The 27,297-nt window shown below is 55.0% G+C and overlaps 1 protein-coding gene across 1 annotated transcript; it reads right to left on the reverse strand.

Annotated features, from left to right (window-relative positions):
- Window positions 1–166: 166 nt before the first annotated feature.
- CRYBG2 (crystallin beta-gamma domain containing 2) lies at window positions 167–24,775 on the reverse strand. Its single transcript, XM_004741103.3, has 21 exons — window positions 24,674–24,775; window positions 22,451–23,142; window positions 15,439–18,073; window positions 14,942–14,989; window positions 14,721–14,833; window positions 14,428–14,557; window positions 12,394–12,533; window positions 11,478–11,604; window positions 11,199–11,234; window positions 10,718–10,854; window positions 10,432–10,558; window positions 10,000–10,139; window positions 9,776–9,902; window positions 9,526–9,558; window positions 9,319–9,431; window positions 5,073–5,202; window positions 3,434–3,573; window positions 2,947–3,070; window positions 1,789–1,947; window positions 455–614; window positions 167–359 (listed from the first exon to the last, which is right to left on the reverse strand). Exons 3-21 carry the CDS (start codon window positions 18,016–18,018, stop codon window positions 271–273), a joined length of 4,653 nt encoding a protein of 1,550 aa, XP_004741160.3. The 5' UTR covers window positions 18,019–18,073; window positions 22,451–23,142; window positions 24,674–24,775; the 3' UTR covers window positions 167–270.
- Window positions 24,776–27,297: the final 2,522 nt, after the last annotated feature.

Genomic DNA, 27,297 nt, shown 5'->3' on the forward strand with positions numbered 1-27,297 from the left:
TGGGCCCAGGGCCCCCTCTGGTGGCCGAGGGAGGCCTTACACCTGAGCCATGGAACCAGGGCTGGGAGGAAAGAAGTAGGGCACACACGTGGGAAAGGAGGCAGGTGAACAAATCCTCACCCCAGCCCCAAATATCAAGGTGCACAAAGATGAAGATACCTGGGAGCATATTAGAAAACAGCTTATGTTACAACAACAACAACAACAACAAAATCTACAAAAAATATTTCATCCCATGGAAAGCCTCCAGGGCTGGGGAACGGGAGGCGGTCAGAGCACATGGACGGTCCAGATCTGGGACGCCCGGTCCTCGGCCAGCTCCCACAGCACCGCGTGGTCCCGGTCGTAGCCCCGGCCACCTGGCAGAAGAAGGGAGATATGGGGAGATGCTTCTTTTGACCCCAGTGGCCACAGCTCCCCTCAGGTGCCTTCTCCCACATACCAGCCCCCTTACCCTTCACATCTAGGATCCGCCCTTCAAACATCTGGCTGCAGATGTGGCCCGATTCGCTGATGCTCCACGTCTGGCGGGGGAGGCGGCTCTCAGCCCACAGCACCGCCTTGGAGCCCGTGCTGGGAGGCCCGATCACCTGCAGGCTCATGGTTGGGGCCACCTGAGGCCCCAGGAGGTCATCAGTGACTCCGCCAAACCCCATACCCTTAGCACACACCCGGCTTTGAATCCTGGCTCTCACGGACTGTGACCCTGGGTCAATCTCTTAATCCTTCTGAGCACTGGGTTCCCTGGGGATGGGAATCTCTGCACGCTGGCTGCTGCAAGCCTTCAATGTGAAAAACCGTGAAAGGTCTGGAAAAATGGCTCCTCCAGGAAGCCTCATGACTGACTCCCAAAGCATAAGACTTGGCATAAGACAAGCTTTCACCTACTATTGTCTGTGTGACTTTCGGCCTGTTACTTAACTTCTCTGTGCTCTAGTTTCCTCATCTATAAAATGGAGAGTATGGCAAGACCTGCCTCATTGTGCCCTCTGAGGATCGTACAAGGCATTCGTGGGAAGGGCTTACCACAGCACCTGCCACAGGTTCTCTCTTGTTTCAAATAAAAGGCGCAACTCCTTCAGTGGCCTACAAAGACCCAGAGCCCTATAACCTTTCTACTTCCCTCCCTAGCCCTCCCATGATGTGAGCTGGCTGGTCCTGTTGCAAGGCGGGTTCCCACCTCAGGGCCTTGCTGCTGCTGTTTCCTCTGCCAGGAGAGCGCTTCCTGCGGACACCGACATGGCAGCCTCCCTCACATGCTGCCTTCTTAGAAAGGCCCTCTCTTGTCAGAGCTACAGCCACTTCCCAGCCCCTTTCATTTCTTTTTCCCCTAGTGCACCTCTTGCACCCCAACGTATGGAGATGTTTTACTCATTTAAATGGTTTCGGTCTCTCCCCACTACGATGTCAGTTCTGGAAGGCAGGAGTCATTTCTATTCCGGGCCCCTAGCTCATAGTAGGTGCTCAGGAAATGTTTGCAGAGTGAATCTATCTTTATTAATAGGATCCAAGTTCTGTCCCAGGATATCAGAGCTGGGAGTTCCCTTAGAAGTGTCTGGTTCTACACTCTTGTTTTGCAGATGGGGAAGGGAGGCTCAGAGAAGAGCCCAAACGGCCCAGGGGAGCAGAGCCTGCTGTCTCCCCCTCCCCAGGGTCCTGGCAGGTGTGTGTGTCTCTCTCTGTCTTTCTGGCCCGATGGCAGGTCCCCACCGGCTGGGACTTCCCCACACAAGGAGCCTTCGAGGGCCTGGGGCTCTAGGGTCCCCTTCCCAGCCCCTCAGCTGGTACCTGGTTCTTCAGTAGCCCATCCTCGTAGTACCAGACGCAGCTGCCTCCCGCTTGAGGCTCGGAGACCACCACACGGCCCGCCTTCATGTCCTCTACGTGGTCTGGCACTGCCAGGAATCCCCTCAGGGCAGCATTCCAGAGGCGAAAATAAACCCGGCGCTGGGGGGGGGGGTGCAGAGAAGCTGAGAGTGAGAGCCCCCCCCAGCAGGGCTGCTCCCAGCTGGGCCCCTGACACCCTCAGCTGGGGAGCCGCAAGGATCCCCAGCCCTCTAGTCCCTCCTCCCTGCCAGAACCCCTCCTTCTAAGCCCCTTCTTCTCTCACACATGGGTATCAGAGGGGCAGCCGAGGTGCACACCCGTGACCACAGACACCTGCAGCCACGTGCTCGGGGACATGTTGGCAGAGACGCCCCAGGTCCCCGTGGTTGGGCAGAGGTTTGCAGCAGCCACAAACACACGGACACACACAGCCATGCACACACAGCCCACCACCCCCCAGCCGACTCCACACCCCATGTTTGCTAACAGGACAGACGCAGGTAGGCACATGGACATGCACACACACACACTGGGCTGAAGAGCCATGGTGGGGCGGACACCTGGTTGTCACACATCAGACCAGGCTCTGCCACAGATCAGCCAGGGGTCCTGAATTGTGGCAACGGCACTAACAGAAGAACCGCACCTAACGGGTGCTGAATGCTTACCCACACGAGTACCCTTCTAAGGGCTTTGCAAACATTATTTATTTTCAGTCCTCAAGACAACTCCATCACATGTGTTATCCCCATTTTATTTCTTTCCTAAGATTTTCTGTTTGTTTGTAAGCAATCTCTGCACCTGAGATTTTTAGTCCTAAGTGGATAAACGTACTGCTAAAAATTTAACGGTAATGCATTTATTATAATGCCAATGAAAGAAAAATCCTACACATACATCACACCCATGATTTTATGGGTATCACTCCTTAGAAGGAGGATAAAGGAAAAACAAAAAGTGAGTCAGTTTAGAAAAAAATACTGAGTAGATAATGTTTGAAGAGGCACAACGATGTGGCAAAATTGTGACAGAAGTACCCCAGTGCTGAGTTTGGGCAACATGGGAAGGGCATGGCGCGACAGAGCGGCACGGGCACGTGTGAGCCGACGTGCTACTGACCTGCCTGATGGGGTAGAGGGAGCCCACCCTCTGCGTCCCGCTGTACGTCAGCCAGTTGGTGATCTCGCAGCTGCCCACCAACCACTGGCGGCCCCGGAAGTCACTGTGCTCACACAGCACCCAGCTGGGCCCCACAGGTGCCGGAGATGCAGAGAGGAAGACAGACAGACAGACAGACAGACAGAGGAGGAGGCACAGATATCAGAACATTCTCCACCTCCTTTCCTCTCACACTGAGACTTCTCTGCCTGGTATTAGGGTCCCAAGTGTGGGGAGGGGGTGCCGGGAAGTAGATTTGGGGTTTGCAGGACAAAGGAGGGTCCTAGAGGATCCAGGCTGGGGGTCCAAGGCCCTCCTCCCACTACCCCACTCCCTCCCTCCTGGCTGTGGGGTGGGGAGTGGAAGGAAAGAGGGAGGGACAAGAGGCCAGGAACCCAGCCCTCACTCCCTGGCAGCCCCCACCCTTGAGCCCCCTCAACACACTCACATGCCCCCGCTGATCCGCACGGACAGCACGTGGTTGTTGAAGCCCTCGGCTTGTAGGCTGCGCACCTCCCTGTCCAGCTCAATCTCCTTCCCCTCGAAGCACTCCAGTCCATACAGGAAAATGGAGGGCTCTGAAAAGTGCTGGGGCCGGGGGGTGGGGGCATGGAGAAGGGCTGAGGCCGAGAGAGCCCCGGCCCCTGCCTTGGCCCCCAATTCCAGATACTCCAATTCTCAGATCCGCATTTCAGGCCCTCTTCCCTCCCGAGCTCCGCCCCACAGGGCCCTGGACTCCCGGACACTGGCGGCAGGGTGTCCCGCAGACTCTCAGATGCAGCAGGTGCCAGACTGGAACCCCACCGCCCCCTCAAATCTCATCCCAGTGCCAGTGAATGCCACTTCTAAGGACAGTGATGACAGCAGTAATTACAGCAATTCTCACGTGTTTAGGGCTTAACCACTGGCTGGATTCTGCACTACGTGCTTTCCCTGATTTCTTTACAACTTTTTGACATTTCTCTAAGGTAGGTGCTAATATTATCATCCCTGCTTAACAGAAGGGAAACTGAGCGGGGTGCCTGGGTGGCTCAGTGGGTTAAAGCCTCTGCTTCAGCTCAGGTCATGATCCCAGGGTCCTGGGACCTGGGCCTGTTTCCCTTCCTCTCTCTCTGTCTGCCTCTCTGCCTACTTGTGATCTCTGTCTGTCAAATAAATAAATAATTTAAAAAAAAAAAAAAAAGAAGAAGGGAAACTGAGTTTGGAGAAGATTAAACCCCTTGCTCAAGTCCCTAGAGCTGGGCTTCAGAACCACATCTGTCTGCCTTCAGAACCCGGTGTATATTTGCGGGGCTTGGACTCAGCAGCTGGGCTGCCTCTGGGAGAACTCGGCTCTGCCTGTTACCACCTTTGTGGCCTGGAGCAAGTCGCATGACCTCCCTGTGCCTCAGATGCACATCTGGAGAAGGGAGATAATGGCAGTAACGAACCTCACGGGGTTAAATGCCTTAATGCCGGGGAAGCCTGTTAAATGCTGCATGGAGCCAGTCTGTGCTCCGCGGTCAGCTTCCGCGGTGCTGGCACAGCCAGCCCACCCTATCCTCCAGACTCCGGTTCCTTACTGTGGATGGGCCACATCCCTCCACCTCCTCCCTGGTCCAGGACATCATCATTTGTTCCTGCCTACGGGAGCAGCAGCCCTACTGCCTCGTCCCCACCCACCCACCCTCCCCACACAGCAGAGCCGGCTCTCCGGCTCTCCGTAGGCCTCCCTGCACAGAACCCCCAGTCTGCGCTCCAGGCCCTGCCCCTAGCCCACCCGAGTGCTGCTCCCCCCTGTCCCCACACCACCTCTAGATCTGGACACACCACTCTGCAATCTTCTTTATGTCAGTATGGCTGTGGGTTCCAGGAAGGCAGGGTTGGGTCTGATTCATTTCAGCGTCCCCAGGACCTGTCATGGTGGGCCCTCCATAAATCTCTAGTGAGGGAAACTACCTTTGAAGCCAGAGGCTCAGGGGAACCTGGGCAGTTCTGACGAAGACTGGCTCCAAGCTCTGGCAACCTCACCCACAGTGAGAAGAGACTTGGCACCCAGCAGCCCCCGCTGCCTCAGGGGCTGCCTGGACCCAGACAAGGTGACTCACCAGGGGTACCTTCTGGAGAGAGCCCAGGACCGTGGAGGCTAGGCAGCCCATGGCCGTGAGAGTAGGGAACTCGCCCTCGGAGAGAATGTGCTGGTCACCCTCGAAGTTCTTCTCATCGAACAGGATCCAGCTGGGGAAGGGGAAGAACGGGGGGATGTGAGTAGGTATCTGAGCTTGGCCCATCCTGTACTTGGCCTGCCAGACCCTCTGACATGCAGCAGAGTAGAGGCAGACTTGATTGTGACCCCCACGCCCCCAAGCCCATGAGAGGCCAAGGGTGTTCAGGCCCTGCAGCAAGAGACTGAAGTCAAGACTTCAGAAATAATGGAGCACCTGGGTGGCTCAGGGGGTTAAACCCTTGCCTTCGGCTCAGGTCATGATCTCAGTGTCCTGGGATCTAGCCCTGCATCAGGCTCTCTGCTCAGAGGGGAGGCTGCTTCTCCCTTTCTCTCTGCCTGCTGCTCTGCCTACTAGTGATCTCTGTCTGTCAAATAAATAAATAAATAATCTAAAAAAAAAAAAAACAAAAAGACTTCAGAAATGATTGCATAAAATCGTACGGCCTCTAGGGAGGAAAATCAGGCAACACGAAGCAAAGCTCTATGTACAGTCACTCAGCAATCCCATTTCTTGCAATCTTGAAACCTTTAAAAACCTGAGATGGCACCTGCACGAAATTCTTTGTGCAGCGCTGTTGGCCGTGGCCGTGGGGAGGCAGCCCACAGGCCCATCAAGAGGGGACAGTCAATTAAACTAAGAATATAGATCAGCAGCTTTCTCTACCCACAGGTCCTGTCCCCATGCCTTAATAAACTGCTATTCTGCACCCCAAAAAAGCCCACCAAAAAATAAAACAAAACAAAAGCCCGCTAAGAATGTAGAGTATAATAACAGAGCAGTGAAAAGGAATGAGGACGAGCTCTTAAAGGGATATAAAGAGATCTCCACACTGTTAAGGGAAAACAAACAAGGGCAGAACAGTGTCTGTAGCATGCTTCCCTTTTGAAAAACTGTGATAGAACCCGCATAGCATAAAATTCGTTCTTTCAAGTGTACGATTCCGTGGTCTCTAGTATATTCGCCAGGTTGGAGTATACATCTTTTTGTGTAAGAAAATAGGGGGAGGGGCACCTGGGTGGCTCAGTGGGTTGAGCCTCTGCCTTCGGCTCAGGTCATGGTCTCAGGGTCCTGGGATCAAGCCCCGAGTCGGGCTCTCCGCTCAGTGGGGAGCCTGCTTCCCCCTCTCCCTCTGTCTGCCTCTCTGCCTACTTGTGATCTCTCTCTGTCAAATAAATAAATAAAATCTTTAAAAAAAAAAAAAAAAGGAAAGGAAGACACAGGAGCACTTTCTCCACCACATGGGAACATAGGAACAAATCAGCTCTTTGCTAGCTAGGAAGTGAGCCCTCCCCAAAGAGCTGAGAATGGGCCTGCACCTTGACCTCCCACTTCCCCGTCTCCAGAACTGTGAGAAAATAAATTCTCGTTATTTAAGTCTTCCAGAATATGATATTTTGTTGTAGCAGCCCAAGCTAAGACAGGGACACTGTAATTTTTTATTTAATTTAAAAAAATAGGTAAAAATGTAAAGTATTCCAAAAATTTAAATAAATTAAATTAAGGAACCTGAGCGTATACCAGTATGGTTGGTGGCATAACCACACACACGAGAAGTATTATTTGAAATGTCTTAACAACGATATTTTGAAGTGGGATGTTGGTGAATGTCCTGAGGACAAAAAGAACCACAGAGAAACCTCAAACAGCATTCAATGCTTTTCAAAGTTAGTAGTAATATTCGTATTATTGGGTTCCATATAAATACCACTGGAATTGGAATCCCTTGGTAGATAACTGATTTCAAGTTTAAGGCAGAAATGTACAAAATTATCCTGGAGCATCTTATTGTACCAGAAAAACAAGGAAGTTATAAAAAAAACTGCTGGAGTCATATCAAAAGCAGACAATTTGAAGGGGCTCCCAACTGCCAAAGACAGAATGATTAGGGCACACAAGAGAATTAGTTACTCCAGTGGATGGAGGCATTTCAATTACATATAAATCCATGAGTTCATAACAATACTTTAAAAAAAATATTTCCCTAGTCAGCTCTGGAGGTTGCTAGGGCACCAATCCAGAAATTATTCTGAAAATTGGTCAAGAGAAATTGATCCTTGGCAAAGGATCAAACTGCCTTTTTTGTATAAACTATTTTGGGTAAACAAATAGTTGAAAGGGGAATGTTCTTTATAGATGTATTCCAGCTAACACATGTAGAAGGAATACCAAAAATCTTAAAATCATCATTTTGTGACCTCTAAAGAAACAGTGAGTCTAGGCAATTATCATCAGTGGATAATAAAACCACTACATGAGAGAGAAATGGCAAATCTTATTTTTTTTACATGGCAAATCTTACAATGTAGAGATATTTTTTTAAGATTTTTTTTTTAAAGATTTTATTTATTTATTTGACAGAGAGAGAGAGAGATCACAAGTAGGCAGAGAGGCAGGCAGAGAAAAAAGGGAAAGCAGGCTTCCCGCTGAGACCAAAACCTGAGCTGAAGGCAGAGGCTTAACCCACTGAGCCACCTAGGTACCCGCAATGTAGAGATCTTATTATCATTAAAAGTGGGACAACCAGGCATGTGCCTGACATAATGCAGTAAGTACAAGGTACCACCTATACAGTCTTCTTGTCAACGGAACAAAACACGCTTACCCTCATCAAGCGTCCAGGCCTACCAGTTTATAGGAAATACGGGACACAAAGGGGAAAAAGGCACCAGAAGGAAGCAATAAGCCAAATTCAGAAGAAGGGAAACTTACAGGGCAAATTATTGGTTTTCTTATCTTTTCTTTCTTTCCTTTTTTTTTTTTTTTTTTTTTAGAGAAGGAGGGATGCAGAAGAAGAGAGAGAATCTCAAGTAGGCTCCATCCCCAGCATGGAACCAGATACTGGGCTTGTGGGGCTCTCTCTCTCACCACCCTGAGATCATGACGTGAGCCAAAACCAAGAGTCTGTGGCTTAACCAACCGAGTCACCCAGGCACCCCCTATTGGGTTTCTTTAAACAAATAAATGGTATAAAACAAAAAGAAAGGAGAGAACCACTATAAATTAAAGATCAAATTGACCAAAAGCAGTGTGTGGACCTTGTTTGGATCCTGAGAAAAACAAACCCATTTCACAAAGGCATTTTTTTAAAGACAGTGGGAGAAATCTGAACATGGACTGGACATTAGGTAATATTAACAAACTACTGTTAATTTTATTAGATGTGATAATAAATTGTAGCTGTGTGGGTTGGGGAGGGTCCTTTTTTTTAAGAAAAGATTTTATTTATTTATTTATTTTTTACATAGATCACAAGTAGGCAGGGGGGTGGGGGGCCTGATGTGGGGCTCGATCCCAGGACCCTGGGATCATGACCTGAGCTGAAGACAGAGGCTTTAACCCTCTGAGCCACCCAGGTGTCCCAAGAAAGGTCCTTTTTTTTTTTTTTAAAGATTTTATTTATTTATTTATTTGACAGATCAGAAGTAGGCAGAGAGGCAGGCAGAGAGAGAGAGTGGGGGAAGCAGGCTCCCTGCTGAGCAGAGAGCCTGATGTGGGGGTCTTGATCCCAGGACCCTGGGATCATGACCCAAGCTGAAGGCAGAGGCTTTAACCCACTGAGCCACCCAGGCATCCCGGGAAGGTCCTTTCTTTTTAGAGATATATATTTAAGTATTTGCTTGTGCAATTTTATGTTGGGTCAGGGGATTTTAAAATGTTCCACTAGAAAAAAAAAAGGCAGAGAGATAGATGAAACAAGATTGGGGTTCTTTATGCTATACTATCTACAAGTTTTATGTTTTCCATTAAAACTTTATTTTGCTTTGGGGCGCCTGGATGGCTCAGTGGGTTAAGCCTCTGCCTTTGGCTCAGGTCATAATCTCAGGGTCCTGGGATTGAGCCCCGCATCAGGCTCTCCGCTCAGCGGGTCAGCAGGGAGCCTGCTTCCCCCTCTCTCTGGTGACTCTCTCTCTCTCTCTGTCAAATAAATAAACAAAATCTTTAAAAAAAAAAAAAAAAACACCAAAACTTTATTTTGCTTTAAGATTGAATGATTCGGGACAGAATAGCTAATCTCGAGGAGGAAAAATCATTTCACAGAAAGACCCTCCTACAGCCTGGATTTCCAAGCTGAGTTAAGTGCTCTGGGCAAGTGGGCCCCACTTCTACCCTCTCCCCATGTCCTCACCTGCCCCCGTGGACTCGGCAGGACTGGGCCTGGAAGGAGGCGGACAGGGAGGCCTGGTCATCCTCGAAGGAGATGTGGTCGCCCAAGAAGTCGGGGCCGGAGAAAAGCTGAATCTGCAGGCAGAGACACGAAGAGAGGAGAATGGAGGGCGATGCAGTGGGACAGAGAGAATGGGAAGAGGAGACATGGCCCCCACCAGCTCCTTACCTTTGAGACAAAGTGCAGATTGTGCTCGCCGACCTAAAGGAGGGCCCAAAGTTTCGAGACTTAGGGAGGGTACCAGCCTCTAGCCTCAGTTTCCCGACCCTTTTCACAGCTCTCGGGTAGCTCCCCGGTTCCAGAGGCCCCGCCCCGCGCTCCAAGCCCACCCCTTCCAGCCCCGCCCCCCATCAGTGGGCTCCTCCCCAAGACCCAAGTCCCCGCCCCCAGGGCCCCGCCCAGCGCGGCTGGCTCGCACCTGCAGGACCGGCTGCAGCGAGGCGAGGGCGCTGTTGCCGGTGCCCCAGTCGTCGCAGTTGCGGTACACGCCCTTCTCCAGCACGTACTGCTCCCCGGAGAAGCCCACCTTCTCATAGGCCACCCACCTGCAGGGAGGGCGGGGCGCGGGTCAGCGGGGCGGGGTCGGCTCCTCCGCGGGACCCGATCCTGGCCCGCCGCGCTCCCGGAGCCCGGGTCACTCACACGCCGCTGAGCACGTGGATGGCCTGCGTATGGGGGCCGTGTCGCGCCAGCTCCACGTCCGGCAATGCCTCTCTCACTTCCACTCCATGCCCCTCGAAGTCCATGGCCTCAAACAGCACCACGGCCGGGTCCCCAAAGTCCTGGGCCCCAGGGATAGTCAGATCTCTCCTGCCCACCCACGGAAACCCCCGGGAGTGCCCAGACCTCGGGGACGCAGCCCACCAGGGGATTTTGGAGTGAGGCGATCAGTATGGCTTGGGAAAAAAACAGCAGAAAGGCAAGAGGCTAGACCTCAGGGAACACTTCCAGGCGCTCTGGAGAACTGGGAAAGATGGCACAAACTCTTCCTTCAACAGACTGTACTGGGGGCAAGGGTGGGGGGCATCTGGCTGTGGCCACAGGCAGAGAGATGGCCCAATTGTTCTTGCTTACCGTCCGGATGACCCGCAGGGAGGTCAGCGCCTCGTCATAGCCTCCCCAGTGTGACCAATCAGCATATTCCCCCTCCTCCAGCAGGTACTGGTGGCCCCGGAAGCCTGCCTTCTGGTAGCCCACCCAGCTGGGGGAAGGCGGAAGGACAAACAGACTTGGTCATGGAAGGCCCATGGCTGTGTAAGACAGCTGCCCCCCTCCCCTATGCAGCCGGGGCCATTCCCCAGCCCCCACTGTAGAGGCCAGAGGGGAGGATGAAGTAGGAGGAAAGGTTCTGAGTCCTCACCAGCCCCCAAGAACCCGCAGGGACCCCACAGAGGCCAGGTGGGGGCTCTGGCTGTCCTCTGGCTGCTGAAGGTTGTAGATGTCTCTGCTCACTTCCCAGCTCTGGCCCTGAAAGCCTGTGGCTTCATAAACCACAACCTGGGGAAAAGCGGGTGGTGTGAGGGCACTGGGGAGCCATCTGGACTGAAACAGACCCAGCCAGCCAGGGAGGCCCTGCCTTAGTTAGCCCAGAGCTAAGTCCTCCCACTCTCACTGAGCTCCATTCTCTTAGGTAACTCCTGTTTCTTTTCTCTGACCTCTGACCTGCTTCTTGCATCAAAAGCCAGTTTCCAGCGAGCCCGTAAGATTCCACCTTCCCAAACCCAGCTTCCGTTCCCCCGCACTCTCCTCCCCTGTCTTCCGGTCCAGGCTGTGTTAGCCACCTGCAAATCCCACACACCCCACCCAAAGGCCCTCTTCCACCCCGCAGCCCAGACTCTTACCTTGGGCTCCCCTGGCTTCTCCACATTTGGGCAGCCCTGCAGAGGAGACAGAGCTTAGACACCAAACCAGAGGTAGAGGAAGAAGAGGGAGGACGGGTAACCCAGGATTTACTTGGTCCTGAGATCCCTAAGAATGGCCAACCCCCTGTCTTCCCTCTGCCCCAGCTGTTGGGCTAATTCCCCCTCTCCTCAATCCCATTCTTAGCAGGAGACCCCCCAGGCCCTGCCTCTTCCCCACAACCTGCAGGGCAAGGTAACTTGTGACCACTTGCTCCTTACCAGTCTCATGGGCTTCAAGGAGCCCACCGTAGGGTCCAAGGCACCCCAGGCCTCTGAGGTGAGGTACTCTCCAGGCTCCAGGATGCAGGGAGTGTCTTCAAAGTAGGGCTTGGGGTAGAGCAGCCACCTGGGGGGAGAGGAAGAGAGACAGCTGTACCCCAGAGACCCAGGGACACAGATTGGTGATGGGGGAAAGGTTGAGGGGGGGGAAGAAGCCCCCATCAAGACTATGTGGAAGGACAATTCAGACCTCCATAATCTCTTGCAGTAGCCACTCCATCTGCCCCCTTCCTCTGGCCTGGCGCTAATTTCACACAGCTGGAGAGTTCTTTCCAGCACACATACCTGCTTAGGGACCCCCAGTAGTTCCCTATTAGCCCCATAATATAGTCCAGCTGCACAGAGGCCCTTTGCTATGTCTCCCTTCCTGACTCCTCACATCTCCTCACCTTCTGCTTTCTTGGGCCAGACTGAACTTTCGAGGCTTAGTTCTCTCGCCTCTGGGCCTTTGCAGGTGCTATTCCTTCTGCTAGATATACTCTTCCCCACACAATTAACAAATATTTAGGGGAATCTACCCCATGCCAGCCCCTGCTTCAGGCATCAGGGAGACAGTGGTGAACAAAACAAGGGCAATCCCTCCTGCCCTGCTCTCCTTATGCTAAGATTCTCCTGTGGCCCACTCATCCCAGCTGAGATGTCTCTTCCTCCAGGAAGGCTTCTCTGACTTCAGACTGGTTTGGTGCTTTTCTGTGCTCCCCCATCCCAGAATTCTGATCACCACCGCCTTCTTACTTGCCTGTCCCCTCCAGTAAAGTACTGCCCGAGGGAAGGAGTGTGTCCTATCAGCTCTGTGTCCACAGCACGCTGCACAATGAATGTTAAAGGAAGGGATTCCACAATTGCCCAGACTCACAGTCCTGCAGAGACAGTGGCGGATGCCACCTGCAGGGGCCTGTCCAGGCCCTGGGAGTCCTCCAAGGCATCCATTAGCTTCACTTGCTCCCCCTGGAGGCCCTCCTCAGAGTACAAGATGATCTCTGGGGTAACGTAGTCCTGCAAGACAGAGGTGGAAAAGGGTATGTAAATAGCCCCCCTCAGAGACGACCCCCCACCCCGCCCCTAACAGCTTTCCCCAAGCCTGTCCAGCCAGGGTCCCAGGGCGCTTCTGGGAGACCTCCGTGGCCATCTCCACAGAAGCCAGGAGGGTGACTGGGGTGTTCTCTGCAAGGTTGGCCAGACAAGCCTGAGACCAAAGCCCTCTCTTTGGCACTGAACCTTTGGTACCTGTGACCAAAGTTCCCAGTGGGAGCCTGCCAAGTGCCATGCCATTCACCTTGCTTCTGGGTAGCCTGAAAATCCAACCCAGAGAGAAGGGGAATGGACAGCTGTCACCTGAGGTCTAACTTCGGCTCTTCCTTTGTAAACCATTCCTGCTCTAGTCCACACTGGCTTCTACCTGCATCTCATCCCAGGCAGCAGCGGATGCTCTCTGCATTCTGGGTGTTTCTTTCCCGCTAAGACCATTTCATTCCCTTGCTCCTTCAGCAAACGCTTATGAAGCATCTGCTGAGGGCAAGGCACCATGGAAAGGGCATGTCCTACTCCATCTCAGCCGGCCCTCCCAGCGGGCACTCTTACTTCACTCACAGGCTAGGAAAGTGAGGATCCGTGCAGTTGGGCGGCCTGCCTGCGGGCACCCAGCCCGGACGTAGCAGAGCACAGAACAGACCTATGGAGTGTGTGTTCAATGTTGCAACCAACCCCTCCCACGTGCCTGGCACACACGAGGAGCCCAGTCCACGCTGAATGAATGAAATGAAACCAGGTCCGCCCGACTTCAAAGCTCTCATTTTTTTCTCTTCTACCTCATAACCTCCTACATGAAGATGCGTTTATTGTGAGAAGCTCACAATAAATCGTCCACAAACATTTGTGTGTTTCTGGAGAGGCTTTCAAAACCATCTCCTCCTTTGCATAGCTGGGCCACTGCCCTGGTTAAGACTCGTCCGCTCTCGCCCTCTTACTGGGAGGATTGCAACAGCTCTGTCTTGGAGGTGCTCATGCTTTAATTTAAAAAAAAAAAAAAAAAAAAAAGTGTGATAGGCCCTGCTTTTAGGGTTGGGCTTTCTCTTCTGTGTCTCCCTACTGGCCAAGACAGTTTTGTCAAGCTTAATTTCGGTAGTCTGTACATCTGTGTTACAAAAATTATTTTGTTTTTTCCCCCACTTTACAGATATGGAACTATAATATTGACTGGGCCTGTTCAAACCACGCATTTCTCCCTCCAAATTCAGAGGTGCCCCTCACCTGGAAATCACAGCCCTGCCTGGTCTTCCTGAGTCCCAGATTTCTCCTCCCCACAGCCAGAGGGATGTTTATGAATCCCTAATCTGATTATATGGCTTTCCTGCCTCAGGTCCCACCCTCATACCCTAGCTTGACCATGAGTCTGACAGGGCAGAGAGCAGGTCTCCCCCGCCCACCCGCTGCCTGGCATGGTGCCTGGTACACAGCAGACATTAACCAGCATCTGTGAGCAAATGAACAAACATCCGTGGCACCCTGGATCTGACCTTGGGCCTGAGATCCCAAGCCCAGGGCAGGGGGGCTGGCTCCTGCAGCCACTCCCAACGTTTCTGTTGCTCTCACGAGACCCTTCAAGCCAGCTCCAATTTCCCCAGGCTGCTTTCCCAAGCTGGGACTTGGCCTCTGTCTGCCTCCTGCCTCCCCAAGGCAGGTCAAGCACCCCAGAACTCCTTTCTTCCCCAGGTGGAGCTCTGAGATCAGGACTCTACAGGCGAGTCCATAGTGAGCTCCCTTCAGGCTCCTCAACCATGTGAGCTCTCCTGGCTATTCCAACTCCAGGCACCTGAGGCTGTCCCCGTCCTCAAGGGCTGGGGCCTGGGGAAGACGGGGCAGCATCTGGTGTCCACTCCCAGCCACTCACCCGGACAACTCGCCTCAGGGAACCGATGCCTTGAGTACTCCACACAGACTCTGGAGCTCCTAAATCCACCATTCCTTCAGCCACGACCAGCTTCTGGCCCTGGAACTCGGGCTCTTCGTAGAGCACCCAGCTGTGGGCACAGAGACCCAGGGTCACCGGCAGGGAGAGGGTGTAGCCACAAAGCAGAGTGGCTGAAGGGGTTTCAGCTAGGTTGGCCTAGGCACATCTCACCACCCTGGCATCCCCCAGGTCCACAAGCAGCCCCCTGCCTCGTCCTGGCAGTCCGCACTCACCAGCCTCGAACTACCCTTACGGAGGCCACGTGGGCCCATCCGGAAGTGTCGGCGATGTCTTCCCACACCTCCCTGCGGCTGCCTTGGCAGCCAGGCTCTGAGAAGAGGATCATCTAGAGAGGACACAGAGGGAATCCTCAGGCCCCATCCCCAGATCCTGGCCCCCTGCTGCCCGCCACAGCCTTCCCCCCACCCACCCCCACATGGCGTTCCCCCCTTACCTTTCCAGGTCTGATGTTCAACTTGCCCTGGGTCTTTAATGCTGGGCTCTGGCATGGAGGGAGGTGATAAAAAGTCTTATGGTGTGGCCGCCTTACTGCCTCCCCATAATCTGTCATTCCAAGGATCCCACATGTTCCCTACTGGCCTCCACTCCACTGGTCCACAGAGGATGTCACCAACCTCCAGGGGGCTCATCACCCCATCCCAGGGGTGTGGGTGCCTATCACTCCTTTCCCCCAGCTTCCAAGAGATCAGAGCCACCAAGCCCTTTGAGCTCCACAGTGCAAGCCTTCCGCTGTGTGAATAGGGAAACTGAGGCCCAGAAGGATGTCGCTTGTATAAGATCACACTAAACCAGACATCAGACTCAAGGCTCTGGCTTCTCGAGACTCTCTTCCTAGTGTTCCGGTCCTGATACCATTCAAACCCTGCCCCAGGTGAGTCCAGCTGTCCCCCCCCCGCCCCCACCACCTTGCTCATCCAAGGCCTCACTCACCCAACCCTCCGGAGGCCAGGCACAAGCAGGCTTCTCCAACGGTGACCTTTCGCTGCAGAGCAGGGGCAGCTGTCCTGGCACTTTCCTGAGTCCCGGTGTCCCGTGGGGCGGCAGGGCAGATAGTTTTGTACCCAGTGGTTCTGAGGCGGGGCCCTCCTGGGGGGTAGCCACCAGCCCACCGAAGAGAAGGCTGCCTCCGAGACGGGAAGTGGGCCTGCTCCCTGCTGGCCAGTCTGGCCCCAGCGCTGAGGGGACACCCTTGGCATCTGCTACATGTTTCTTCATCATCTCCAGAGGAGAACGAGAGACCTGGGGGGGCCTCACAGGGCGAGAGTCCCAGGAGGGCCTGGGCCCAGCTTTCTCCTGCCTGCGCTGGAGCTTCTCATCATCGCTCAGGTAGGGATTCTCTGGTTCTTCCTCCTCCTCTTCCTCCTCTTCCTCCTCCTCCTCTTTCCCTTCTAGTGTGGGTGCCTCCTGGAGGCTGGGTCCCAGCACCCATGGTCCAGGCTGGTCCTCCTCGATGGCGGGCAGCGTAGCGTACATGGCCAGGTAGGAGGAGCGGGGGGCTCGTGGCAGCCGATGAGTGCGGAGGATCTCAGGGGGCTCCATGCTCCGCAGCGTATCCAGGAAAATCTCTAGGTCGGCAGCCAGGGCCACCTCCTCCAGGGATGTCTCTGGGACCATCTCGCCCTCAGTAGAGTCAGGGACAAGCCGGGACTCCGGGCTGGCCTCTGCTACCATCAGCACCAGGGCAGGAGGGGCTTCGGTGCTGGGGGACACCTCGCCCCCTGAGGAGGGGGCAGGGAGAACAACAGCATCCGGGATAATCCCCTTCTGGGTGGAAAATGGGGTAGCAGAAGCACTGGGATCCTGGACAACCTCTTTCTGGGTGGGAGATGAGGTGGGACTCACCTCGGAGCCCTCAACAACCTCATCCTTTTGTGGGGATGGGAAAGAGGAAGCAGTCAGGCCTCGAACAGCCTCGTCCTTGCTGAGAGAAGAAGCAAGACTGTCTTTAGTACTATGGACAACCTCTTTTTGGGTGTGAGGGCTGCCTTCTGGGGCTTGGACAACCTGGGCGGGCTTGGGGGGTGAGGCAGCAGGAACACCAGGACCCTGTACAACCTCTTTCTGGGCTAGGGATGGGTTGGCATGGACCCCAAGGCCCTGCGCTACCTCTTCCTGGGTAAGGGAGAAGTTAGGGACATTTTTAGAGTCTTCAACAAACTTATTCGGTGGGGAGGAGGGAGCAGAAAGCCCTCCTGAGCTGGAGACAGCCTTCCTTCTTGTAGAGGATGGAGCAAGAGGCTGTCCAGGGACTGTAACAGCCACCTCGCTCTTCACCTTGGGCAGGATGGGGACAGCAGAGGGATCCGTGAGCCCTTCCCTTTTCACAGAGTGTAGTGCCTGGGGTCCCCTGGACTTGACAGTGAGCTGGGTCCTGGGGTGAGTGGGCACCACAGGCTGCTCCGAGGGGCAGACTGGGTCCAGGGAGGGGGTAGGGGTCTGGCGTCTAGGAGAGGAAGGTGACAGTGCCTGGCCCTGGGAAATCTGGAGAGGGGGCTGGGGGAGCCTGGAGGCTCCCTGATTCCTTGGGACCTCATGGGCTCTGGCATCAGGGGCTCTGCTCTGGTCTTGGTCTGGGCGAGCTGCAGGGACATCCTGGTTCCAAGGTGGGTGGACATCCTCTGGGATGCCCACAGGGACCAGAGCAGCTTTGTCCTTTGGCTCTGCTGTCCCTGTCTCAGGCAGCTGCCCTAAGCCTGCGCCCCCTGCACTGCCCAGACCCGGACTCCTTGGCACAACAGCCGTGGGCCTGGGAAGCCGGCTGGCGGCAGGGCTACGCTCAGCAGGCACAAGGCTACTTAGCAGCTCCCGGGCTTGGCTGAGGCTGGGTGAGCCCTCGGCCTCGGGACTCACCACCACTGCCCGCACAGTACGAACAACTTTGCGGCCCCTCGGCGGGGCCTCGCCCGACAGCACCGGCCCCACGGTCACAGAGCTGTTCACCTGTCGCTCCATGTGCCCTCCCACCACCACGGTGGTCTGCACGGTGCGTGTCACCCGACGCTCTTCGAGGCTCCGGGGGCTCCCACTGATGAGACTTACACCTGGGTGGGGGCTTGGTTCACGGGGCCCAGGCAGGGGCACCAAAATCTCATTCCTGGCCATGGCTCCCAGGTGTGGTGGCTCAGTCCTGGGCTCGGGGGTGCTGCCATCACCCTGGTCTATAGCCTCCTTCAGCCTTCCCACTCGCCTTTTCTCCTTGGGGAGTAGTGTGTATTTCTTGGAAAAGATGGGCCCGTGGCTCTGACAGCTCTTGGAGCCGGCCCCATCCCGGGGTCCCTGGTAATTTATAGTCGTTTCTTCCCGTGTCACAAAGCCATTGACTTCCTCTCGACAGTGGCTGTGCTCAAACACCTCCTCCCGGGGGGCTTCTGTCTGCGCCCCCGACACCAGGGACACCTTATGAAAACGGTGTCTCATTTCTTCGTGGGCAGGGGGCGGCCGCCGCCATGTCAGCGTGGTGCTTACCACGGGAGTCTCAGCCTGAGCCAGGGGCCCACCTGCCTCCTCCATGTTGGGCCCCGGCGACCTGTCTTGAGGTGTCCTTGGCTCACTGTGCTCCAGCTCCCTGCAGATGGTGCCGGGAAGAAGAGAGACAGGGTCAGGGGGTGATGAGGGTGGCTCTCGGCAGTGCAGAGTAACGACCCCTGCCAAGCTCAGGCTTGGTCACCCCAGGCAACCCATTGGACTTTTTGGACATTTGTTTCTTCATCTGTAAAATGGGCGTGATACTCCCAGCTTTCCCACCATCTCCCCACTTTCAGATGATCCCCAATGCCAGGGTCCTTCAAGGGGTGAAGCTGAGGCCTGAGCCTGGAAGGAGAGAGAAGGGAGAGAGCAAAAAAGCATATGGGTGGGGTTGTGACTCTACCCAAGGAGCCCTGGATCTAGCCCTCCGGAAACCAAAAACTAGAAAACCGGGCAACTGTTCTGACCCTGTTCCTGGCCATGATAAAGGAAGGAAAGGAAAGATGGGCTACGGCCTCTGGCAAAGCTAAGTTTCCCCTGACCCTGTCATTTACTAACTGGATGACCTTGGGCCACAGCCACTTCTCCCCTTCAAGCTTCATGGGCCAGGCACCTTGCTAACTGCTTAATAGTCATTGTCCTTCTGAATCTTTAAAAGAATCCCATGCGTTTGATACCTCAAAGAATCAATTATAAACAAACATTCCCATTTTGCAGATGAGGACAAAGAAGGCTCAGAGAGGTTAAGAAACTTACCCAGAATCACACAGTGGCAGAGGCAAGACTTGAACCCAACCCTAAGCACTTGACCACCATACTAAACTCCCTAATATAAGTATCTGGTGAACCAAGCTCTGTGGTTTAGAGATTTACTTTTAAGGGGGGTCACAGTAGTCCTGGAGGGATCACCCAGCCCCCACTCCCACTTCCAGGCTGTGCTGACCAGGACAATCCTATTCTCAGATCCCAAGGACCCAAGAGGCAGCCCCCAGGCCATTTTAAGGGAAGCTAAGACCAGAAATGCACCCCTACCCCCAACTTCCCTCCCCCATCTCTATCTTCTTCTCGCCTGAGAAGCCAGTGGAACCCAGAACTTTGATCCTGCTCTGTGGCCCTAGCAATGACTCAGGTTTTATGAGGAACAGAGATGAAAGGGGCTGAGGCCCAGGGAAGCCTGACTTGACTCCAGAAACCTTGGGAGCTATGATAGGGTCTGAGTGGCATATTGGGGAAGGGAGGGAACTGACATGAATCCCAGACCTTTCCCCAGAACAGAATTCCTGAGAGCAGGGCACAGCCAGACACCTGAGACCCTAGATCAGGGCCCTTTGCCTGAGGCTACGACCCTCTCCCATCCTCACTAAGGAGCCCCTTTTCTTCCAACAGAACCATGGCCTTCTTGTTGGGATTCCCATTGAGCCCCCCACTGAGTTTCCTCTTTACTTCTGCAATAATAACTAGGATTTCCCTGAGATTCCCTGCCCCTGAGGCTATTAAGTAGCCGAGCCTGGGTTCTAAGTCACTGATTGATTGATTGACTCATTCATTCATTCATTCATTCAGGGCTAATTGTGTTAGGTGATGTGCTGGGCCCTGGTTTGGTTCACCCAAAGGCGGTGTTCTAGGAGTCTGCGGTCCAAAGAACCTGATGTAAAAACAAGAACCACATCGATTTTGGCAAAGCAACAAGAGAACAGCTTCAAAGGAAGCCATTGGTCATCAGATCAGATACTGTAAATGACCTCCCAGCAATCAAAATTCCACGCCTTTCTCAAGCCAGCCCAGCCCCTGAACAACAGCCGGGACAGTCACTCATTCCATAAACATGTGGTCATTGGCTTCTGCTTGCACACTTCTGGGGATACAGAAGTCACCATCTGACAGCATCTGTCCTATCCCTGGACAGTCATGACTGCTAGAGTGTTCTTCTAACTGTGCTGGAATCTACCTGCCCATAGCTGCCCCCTTTCATCCTTGCTCTGAAGACACAACACACTCCCATGGCCCAGGATGCCTCCGAGGCTAGCAGAAGTCTTCAGCCCCAGAGCCCTCTCTTCTTCAGGGCCCCAGACCAGAAATGGATCTGTTGGCAGGCTGACTGTGACCTCCAAACAAGGTGTGTGGGGCCGGGAAAGGGAGAGGCTGAGGAGGGGGCGGGGGGAGTGTGGGAAAGAGCCTGGTCTAACCGAACAAGTCCTGGGTTCTCCCCGCTTACCTGTGAGTCACCCCCAAACTAGGCCAAACCAGTCCACAGGCCCACAAACGCATGCTGCGTCACACAGACACATACTGACACCCAGACAGACACCAGCACAGACCCACCGGGTCCCACGGGCACAAAAACAGACCTACACACTTACACAGACAGACACGGTCAGACACACAGCGTTACACACACTCAGAGACACAGTGGACACACGCATCAGACACACACACACACACACACACAGAAACACACAGACACAGTGACATGTGCCCATGTTCACAATACACACGGTCAACTCACAGCCCTCCTCCCTGCTCGGGAAATCTGCCTACACTCAACACAGCCACCCATGAATGCATATATGTCTTACACAGCCCCGCATGCCGCCCCGACTGTGTCCCACCTCCCTGCCCCTACCCCAACATCTGCCAGTCCTGACCCAGGGAATGCTTCCCCCAGAAAGGGGTCACAGAGGTCTGGTATCCCCAGAGGTCGGCTTCCTGCTTCTCTAGCCTCCAACCAGAGTCTGTCATTAGCTACCTGGTCCCAAAATAGCCAGGGAGTGGCAGGGAGAGCCCTAGTCCCCTCAGCTAAACCTGCTGCTTCTTCCTTCTCCTCTCTAAGGCTTGCCTCCTCCGCGTACCTTCCCTCTCTCCCAAGTCCTTCTCTCCCAGCTGCGGTGCCTGAGCTGGGCCACCCAGGGTCCCACCTCTCCCCCTCCCTTACCACAGGACGAGTTACCCTGCCCACGACTCCTGCTCAGGGGCCTGGGCGCTTCTGAAGCTGCCAAACCCACTTCCATGGGGTCACTGAAAACCCTGTACAGCAACCAGTCAACCCTGCATGGACGGCAGAAGGCCAGCAAGTCCTCTGGGAGAGGCAGGTGGAAGCAGTGGTTAAAGCACAGGCACCCAGGTTCAAGTTCCGACCCCTTCACTTTCTACTTGACTTTGGGCAAGTGATGTGATTTCCCTGAGCCTTAGTTTCCCTATTGCGGTGAAGGCAGTCAAAAAGATTAGTCCCGCTTCATGGGGCTTTCTGAGGATTTAAAAGAATTATGCTTACGGGGCATCTAGGTGGTATAGTCGGTTAAGTGTCTGACTCTTGGTTTTGACTCAGATCATGATCTCAGGGTCATGGGCTCAAGCTCTGTGCCCAGTAGGAAGTCTGCTTGAGAGTCTCTCTCTCTTTCACCCTCTCCCCCTCCCTCCTATGCTAGAATGCTCTCTCTCTCTCTTTCTCTAAGATAAATAAATCTTTTAAAACAGTAAAATTTTAAAAATAAGAATTAAGCTTAGAAAACAAGCTATGGGGCATCTGGGTGGCTTGGTCAATTCAGTGTCTGCCTTTGGCTCATATCGTGATCCTGGGGTCCTGGGATCAAGTCCTGTATTGCATGGGGGTGGGGGGTGGTCCCTAGTCAGCAGGGAGCCTGCTTCTCCTTCTCCCTCTGCTTGCCACTCCCCCTGCTTGTGCCCATCTCTCTCTCTGCCAAATAAATAAATTTTTAAAAAAAAAGCCATAAATAACAGCCACCACCATCATCATTAGGAACTTTTCAGAGCCCTATTTGAGCCCCAGTGCCCCTTCCTGGTGACCCTCAAGACATCACCCCTCCTCAGTGAGTTTCAGGGGACCCATCCTTCCCCCTTTGGGCCTATGAGGCAGATCCAGGGGAGTCATTTTAATGCAAATAAACACCAAGGATTGGGAACCTTGTGCCTGTTCCTGAGGTCGCCACCCCAGAGCCAGGTGGGGTCATTATCGCCGCGACTGCCGCATTAATGATAAGCATTCCTGCTATTTGGGTGGCCCAGATCCCTGGAGTTCAAAGCACGTCCTGTGACCACCTCCTCCTTCCTCACCTCCAGCTACCAAATCTACTCAACAACTCAAGGCCCAGAGAGGTTAAACTGCTGGTCCCAGGACACCCAGCACTTTGGCTGGGCACCTATTCCTAGACTGAGTCTGTGGTGGGGTATCACTGAGGAGAAGGTCACTCTCCCCAACCCCTCCATGACAAGCTCTGCCTCTCCTCGGGCAGACAGGGAAGAGCAGCAACAGTTCCCCCAAGGTGGCCTGTGGGTGAGGGGAGAGAGAGGAGGGAGAGCTGAGTGGGCAGAAGATGGCCGAGTTAGCTCGTGCCTGGGGAGCCAAATGAATGGGCCTTGGTTTGGAAAAGCCCAGACACCAGGCAGAGACCCAAAAGTGGGCAGCCAGGCCAGTTTCCCCTCCCATCATCGCCCCATGTGGGGCCTGATGTCTACTCACCGTCCGTGTGGGGAGCCGGGCGTCCAGCGGGCCTGGTGCTCCTGCTGCTGGGCTGTGACCTCCTGATGCGGTGGGGCTCTCAGCCGGGGCTCCTGGGGCTGGTCTGTCAGGCACCCCGTGATGGGGCGGGGCCCCTGGGGAGGCTCCTGCCAGCCCCTGGATTCCTCAGGGCCGCAGGGGTGGAGAGCTGGTTGGGCAGGTTTAGGCTCTCCACCCTCCTCCCCAGGTGCCCGCCTGTGGCCCTGGAGGGTGATAGCGATGTGGTAGCGGGTCCTCCTGGCAGAGGGACACTTGTGTAGGGTCTGGGCTGGATCGGGCAGGACTGGCCCCGGTGTGACAGGCTCGCCCTTTGCCCCCTCTCCTGTGGGGAAGGGTGCTGGGCGGGGCAGCAGGTTTCCCAGGTTGCCGGGTGGCTCAGGCCTCACAGGAACCCCTGGGGTAGGGTACGGAGGTTGCAGACAAGTGCAGCCTGGGGTCCCTTGCTCCACACATCCAGGAGCTAGTGCCGGGCATGAGGGGCTCTCCAGTCCCACGGAGGCGTAGTTGGCCAGGTCAGAGGCACTGCCCACGGCTGGCCTCTGCAGGCGCCCCAGGGGTTGATGGGGCTCCCCTGAGCTGTGTCGTCTCCTCCAAAGCCAGGAACCACGGCTCCCTGTCCGAAGGTCCCATTCTGAGCAGCTGTGGGATTGGGCCTAGGGAAAGGAGAGGCAGGCGACTGGTGACAGCACTTCTCCTTACCCTCCCAGCGCCCCTCAACATGCTGGACGGTCCTCCTCGGCACGAGAACTGGACAAAAGGGCAGAGCTCTGGGAAGCCGCTCAGTATTTCACTCACGCCCTCCCATTCTGCCTATGAGGGAAGTGAGGCCCCGAGAGGACACTGACTTGACCAAAGTCACTCAGTGACAGCCCTACTCTCAGGCCAACTGCCACCTTCCCAAGCATCCACAGGCCTCTGGCCCTTTAGCAGCAGCTTCTTTGGGGATCAGAGGCTGCGTGCATGTGCACGATATGAGTGTCTAGAGCCTCGGCCCCCTGCAAGCTTTCAGAGAGCTTTTAGATGCCTCCCCTATCCCTGGGACCCTCACAGCCTGAGATTGCAAAGCACATCCGGGAGGAGGCACCTGGGCATAGAGATGTACCTGGGCCATAAGGGAGTCGGGGAAGAGGGTTCCCCCGAAAGTGAGTAACTTCCATCTACTATCTTCCCTTGGGGCCCAGCCTGGCCGTGGGAGGGAGGGGAGAGGGCCAGCGATCCCGGGCCCATATGGACGCTGCTCCCCAAACCACGAATTCTCAGGAGCAGGCTTGTGTACTTGGCAACAGAGGAGCCGAGTCTGGGACCAAAAGTTCTCTCTGCATGGGCCCTTGATCCCAAATACCTCAATTTACTCATTTGAGAAATAGGTACAGCCTCTTGCTCCCCAGGGGCTAAATACCTCAAGAGACAGGAGGGCACCGTGACTTAATGTGGGGGCCTGGAGCCAGGCAATCCAGGCTCAAATCACAGATCAGCTACTTCCTAGCCACAATCTCAGTGTCCCTGTGTGTAAAATGGGTATGATAATAACAGTACCTGCTTCCTGGGAGTGCTGTGAAGACTGAATGAGATAAGCCATGCAGAGTAACCAGCACCTAATGAGTACTCAATTAAATGTGAGTGATTACGAATGGTATTCTAGACCACAGACACACGGCTGCTGAGCCACCTCGAGGAGGCCTTCTGCTCCTCCAAAGAGAGGGCACCCTGTCACTGCTCGAGCCATGCCTCAGGTCCACTGAAGACGGGGAACTGTGCCCAGAAGGTTAAACCACCAGCCCAGCTTTGCCCCTGGGGTTGCAAGTCAGGAATTGGGGAAAAGAGGCCAGAGAGGAGACAAGGGAGTGTAGAAAGGGGGCTCCTGGGTACAGGTACTGGCCCTCCAGGCTTCCCAAAGGGCCTGAGCATTAGGAAGCTCAGGCTTCCAGAACATCTAGACCCTTGCTGGATGTTCTACATCTATGACTTTCTTTCTCACAACTCTGAGCAGCATTATTGTCCCCATTTTGCAGATAGAGAAACTGATGTGGGGAGTGATCTGCGCAGGGTCACACAGTGAATCAGTGGCAGAGGATTAGAGAACTCCAGGTGCCTGACTTGTAAGTCAGGGTTCTCAGGGCCAGCCCAGCCCCTCCCAGAGCTTCTGACCCCACTCCTTTCCCACCTCTTGGGATTCTCTCTTACCTTAAGGCTGACATTGCTGGTGCTGCCCAGGTCCTGGGCCAGGTCAGGGCAGCTCCGGCCACCCCAGGACCTAGAAAGGAAGCACAGGAAAGGGAGTGAAGTAGCCTTCCCCCCTCCCACGCTCAGACTGGACCCTGGGGCCCTCCCCAGGGCGCATAGGCAGGCTGAGCTTCTGAAACCTTAGGAGTGGGTCTACACAGCAGCCTCCCCTCTGCTCCCTCCCCCAGCTGTCTACTCCCCAAATGAGAGGACAGACAGATGAGTTTGGGACAAGAGTGGGGACTAGGTCTACAGTAGAATCAGAATATAGAAAAAGGATAGCGTCTCATAGTTCAAAAGCTTGCCATGCACTGAGGCCCTCTGGGGGCCAGGCTAAGCCTTAGATATGGTGCTTACGTGATCTCCTTTGAGCCTCAAAATAATCCTAGAAGGTGGATATTATGCCCCTATTTTTCAGATGAGGAAACTGAGGCCCAGAAAGATGAAGTGACTCACACAGCTGGTGAGCCTTGGAGTTAGGACACTAGGACCATCCCATTCCAAAGGCTGGTTGGACATCATGGCACTAATGGGGGCAAGATGGGGAAGTGCCTTGACCGTCTCCCCCGTGCACCCCGCCTCCAATCCCGGGCAATCAGCAGGGATCAGAGAGGCCTGTTCCTTAGTGCTGAAGTCCCACTCCCACATCTGGTGAGAACCGCGTCCAAAGGCACACGCACGGGCTGTATCATCAGGCTGGCCCCTGAGCATGCGCAGTCTCTCCCCTGTCCTCCCAACCCCTGACTCACCAGCAGGCCAACACTGCCTCCTCTCGAGTGCGGAAAGGGAGGGGCCATGCCACCTGGGCCCTATAGGGCAGGTTCTTGCCAGACCAGGTAATGGGAGAGGGCGTGTCTCCCTGCTGGGGTGGGCAGGGCAGTGATAGGGTGTGGGTACCCCCTGGGGCACCCAGGCTTCCAGGCTTTCCAGGGTGGCTAGGCCCTCCCCTCCCCCTTTGTCTTTGGGGTGAGAGAACAGCACAAACCCCCTCCTCTCCCTCTGCGCCTGGTGCTCAGGTACCCCACCCCTCCCACAGCTGCTAAAGACAGCCGTGTCAAGATAAGATCAGAACAAATTGCCTGGTAACTACCTAGAGACACAACACCCCAGTGCCTGCGAGCACATTCCATGCGAGCACATTCCATGCTCTTTTCCGATACGGGGCCTCTGAGCCACTGGGGTCCTCTTCACTCTCCCCCTCCCGGCCATTCAGCTTTGCCACGCAGAGCCTTTTTCCTTCCACTCCGACGGTGGCTACCAGCAAATGGGCTCAGAGAGAGGAAGCAGTATGTTCAAGGGGACCAGGCCAGCGGCAGCTGGGGTTAGGACGGAGCTCTGCCTAGCCCCCCACCACCGGCTTGCAGTCCGGGAATCTCTCCGGGCAACAGAGCAGCCCAGTGCTTCAGGATATGGGCCCTGGAGTCAGACTGCTTAAGCTCATAACCTAGCCCCACCTCCTCCCAGCTGTGTGACTGCGCAGGTGACTTCACCTCTCTGAACCTCCATTTCCACATCTGAATCACACGAACTACACTTGCCTCATAGCGCTGCTGTGAGGATTTAAATGAGATAACCCACGTCAGGCAAGAAGCAAGTGGCAAATAAAGATTTATTGTTACTACAGTCTGGGGCGACAAGGGAAATCGTGCCATCTGAGGGCAAACGTAGCGCGGTCTGCGACACCTCAGGGGCCTGTCACGCTCATGACAAAGGGAATGAAGACGGGAGGGAAGCTGGCCTAGGATGTGACAAAGTCCACAGCGGCGGGGAGGGGGGGGGGCTACGTTTGCCTTTAAACTGTCTCCGGAGAAGAAGTCATCCCCCCTCCCGCCGCCTGACTTCAGGAATTGCAAAAGTTGTTTTAAAGTTTCAAAAGAGCGCAGGTTGTATCTAAAAACCATATTCACAGTCATATATCCAATATCGTAGTACACTGTCACGTATATTTTTATGCTCTCAGACACTCGTACACGCTTATTTGAACACTCACTACCCTCTAACACACACATACGCACACACCCCTAGAGCCCAGGGGTGCCCCTGCAGACCTCCTCCATCCCCCTCACCTATCCCGGGCTCTGGCCTCCTCCCCGGTCCGCTTCCCCCGGCGCTCCCTCCGCAGCCCTAGCCTGGCCAAGCCGCGGGCCAAAAGCGCCCCCAGCCCCGCGTCCAGCTCGGCCATGGCAAGGGCAAGGCCCCGGGCTCCCTGGCACTACAGCTCTCCGGGGCCACGGGGGCCACCCGGATCCGCTCCTCTCCGCTCCTCCGCAGAGAAACGCCTTCTCCGGCCCGCCCCCTTGAACAAACAGGGGCCCCGCCCGCAGTCTGTTCGGGCGGGGGACTGACCCCGAGGCGGTCCTTGCCCCAGGACACGGGGTGAGTTCTGCAGGGGTCGCACCGCCTGAGTCCCACTTCTCCCCGCTCTTGCCGTGCTCTCCGCATGGACAGCGCTACTTCTTTAGGCCTCGGAAGGCTCCAGGGGCACCGCGTGCCGGCAGCCCCCACGGTGGCCTTACACAAGGTGGGCGGGAAGGAGGAACCTCGGGCCAGCGAGGCGGAGCTGAACCAGGGGTCTCTGTCCCCCG

Source organism: Mustela putorius, unplaced genomic scaffold (genome assembly GCF_011764305.1).
Source record: "Mustela putorius furo isolate JIRA1106 unplaced genomic scaffold, ASM1176430v1.1 tig00003853_pilon_pilon_pilon, whole genome shotgun sequence".
Classification (NCBI taxonomy): domain Eukaryota; kingdom Metazoa; phylum Chordata; class Mammalia; order Carnivora; family Mustelidae; genus Mustela; species Mustela putorius.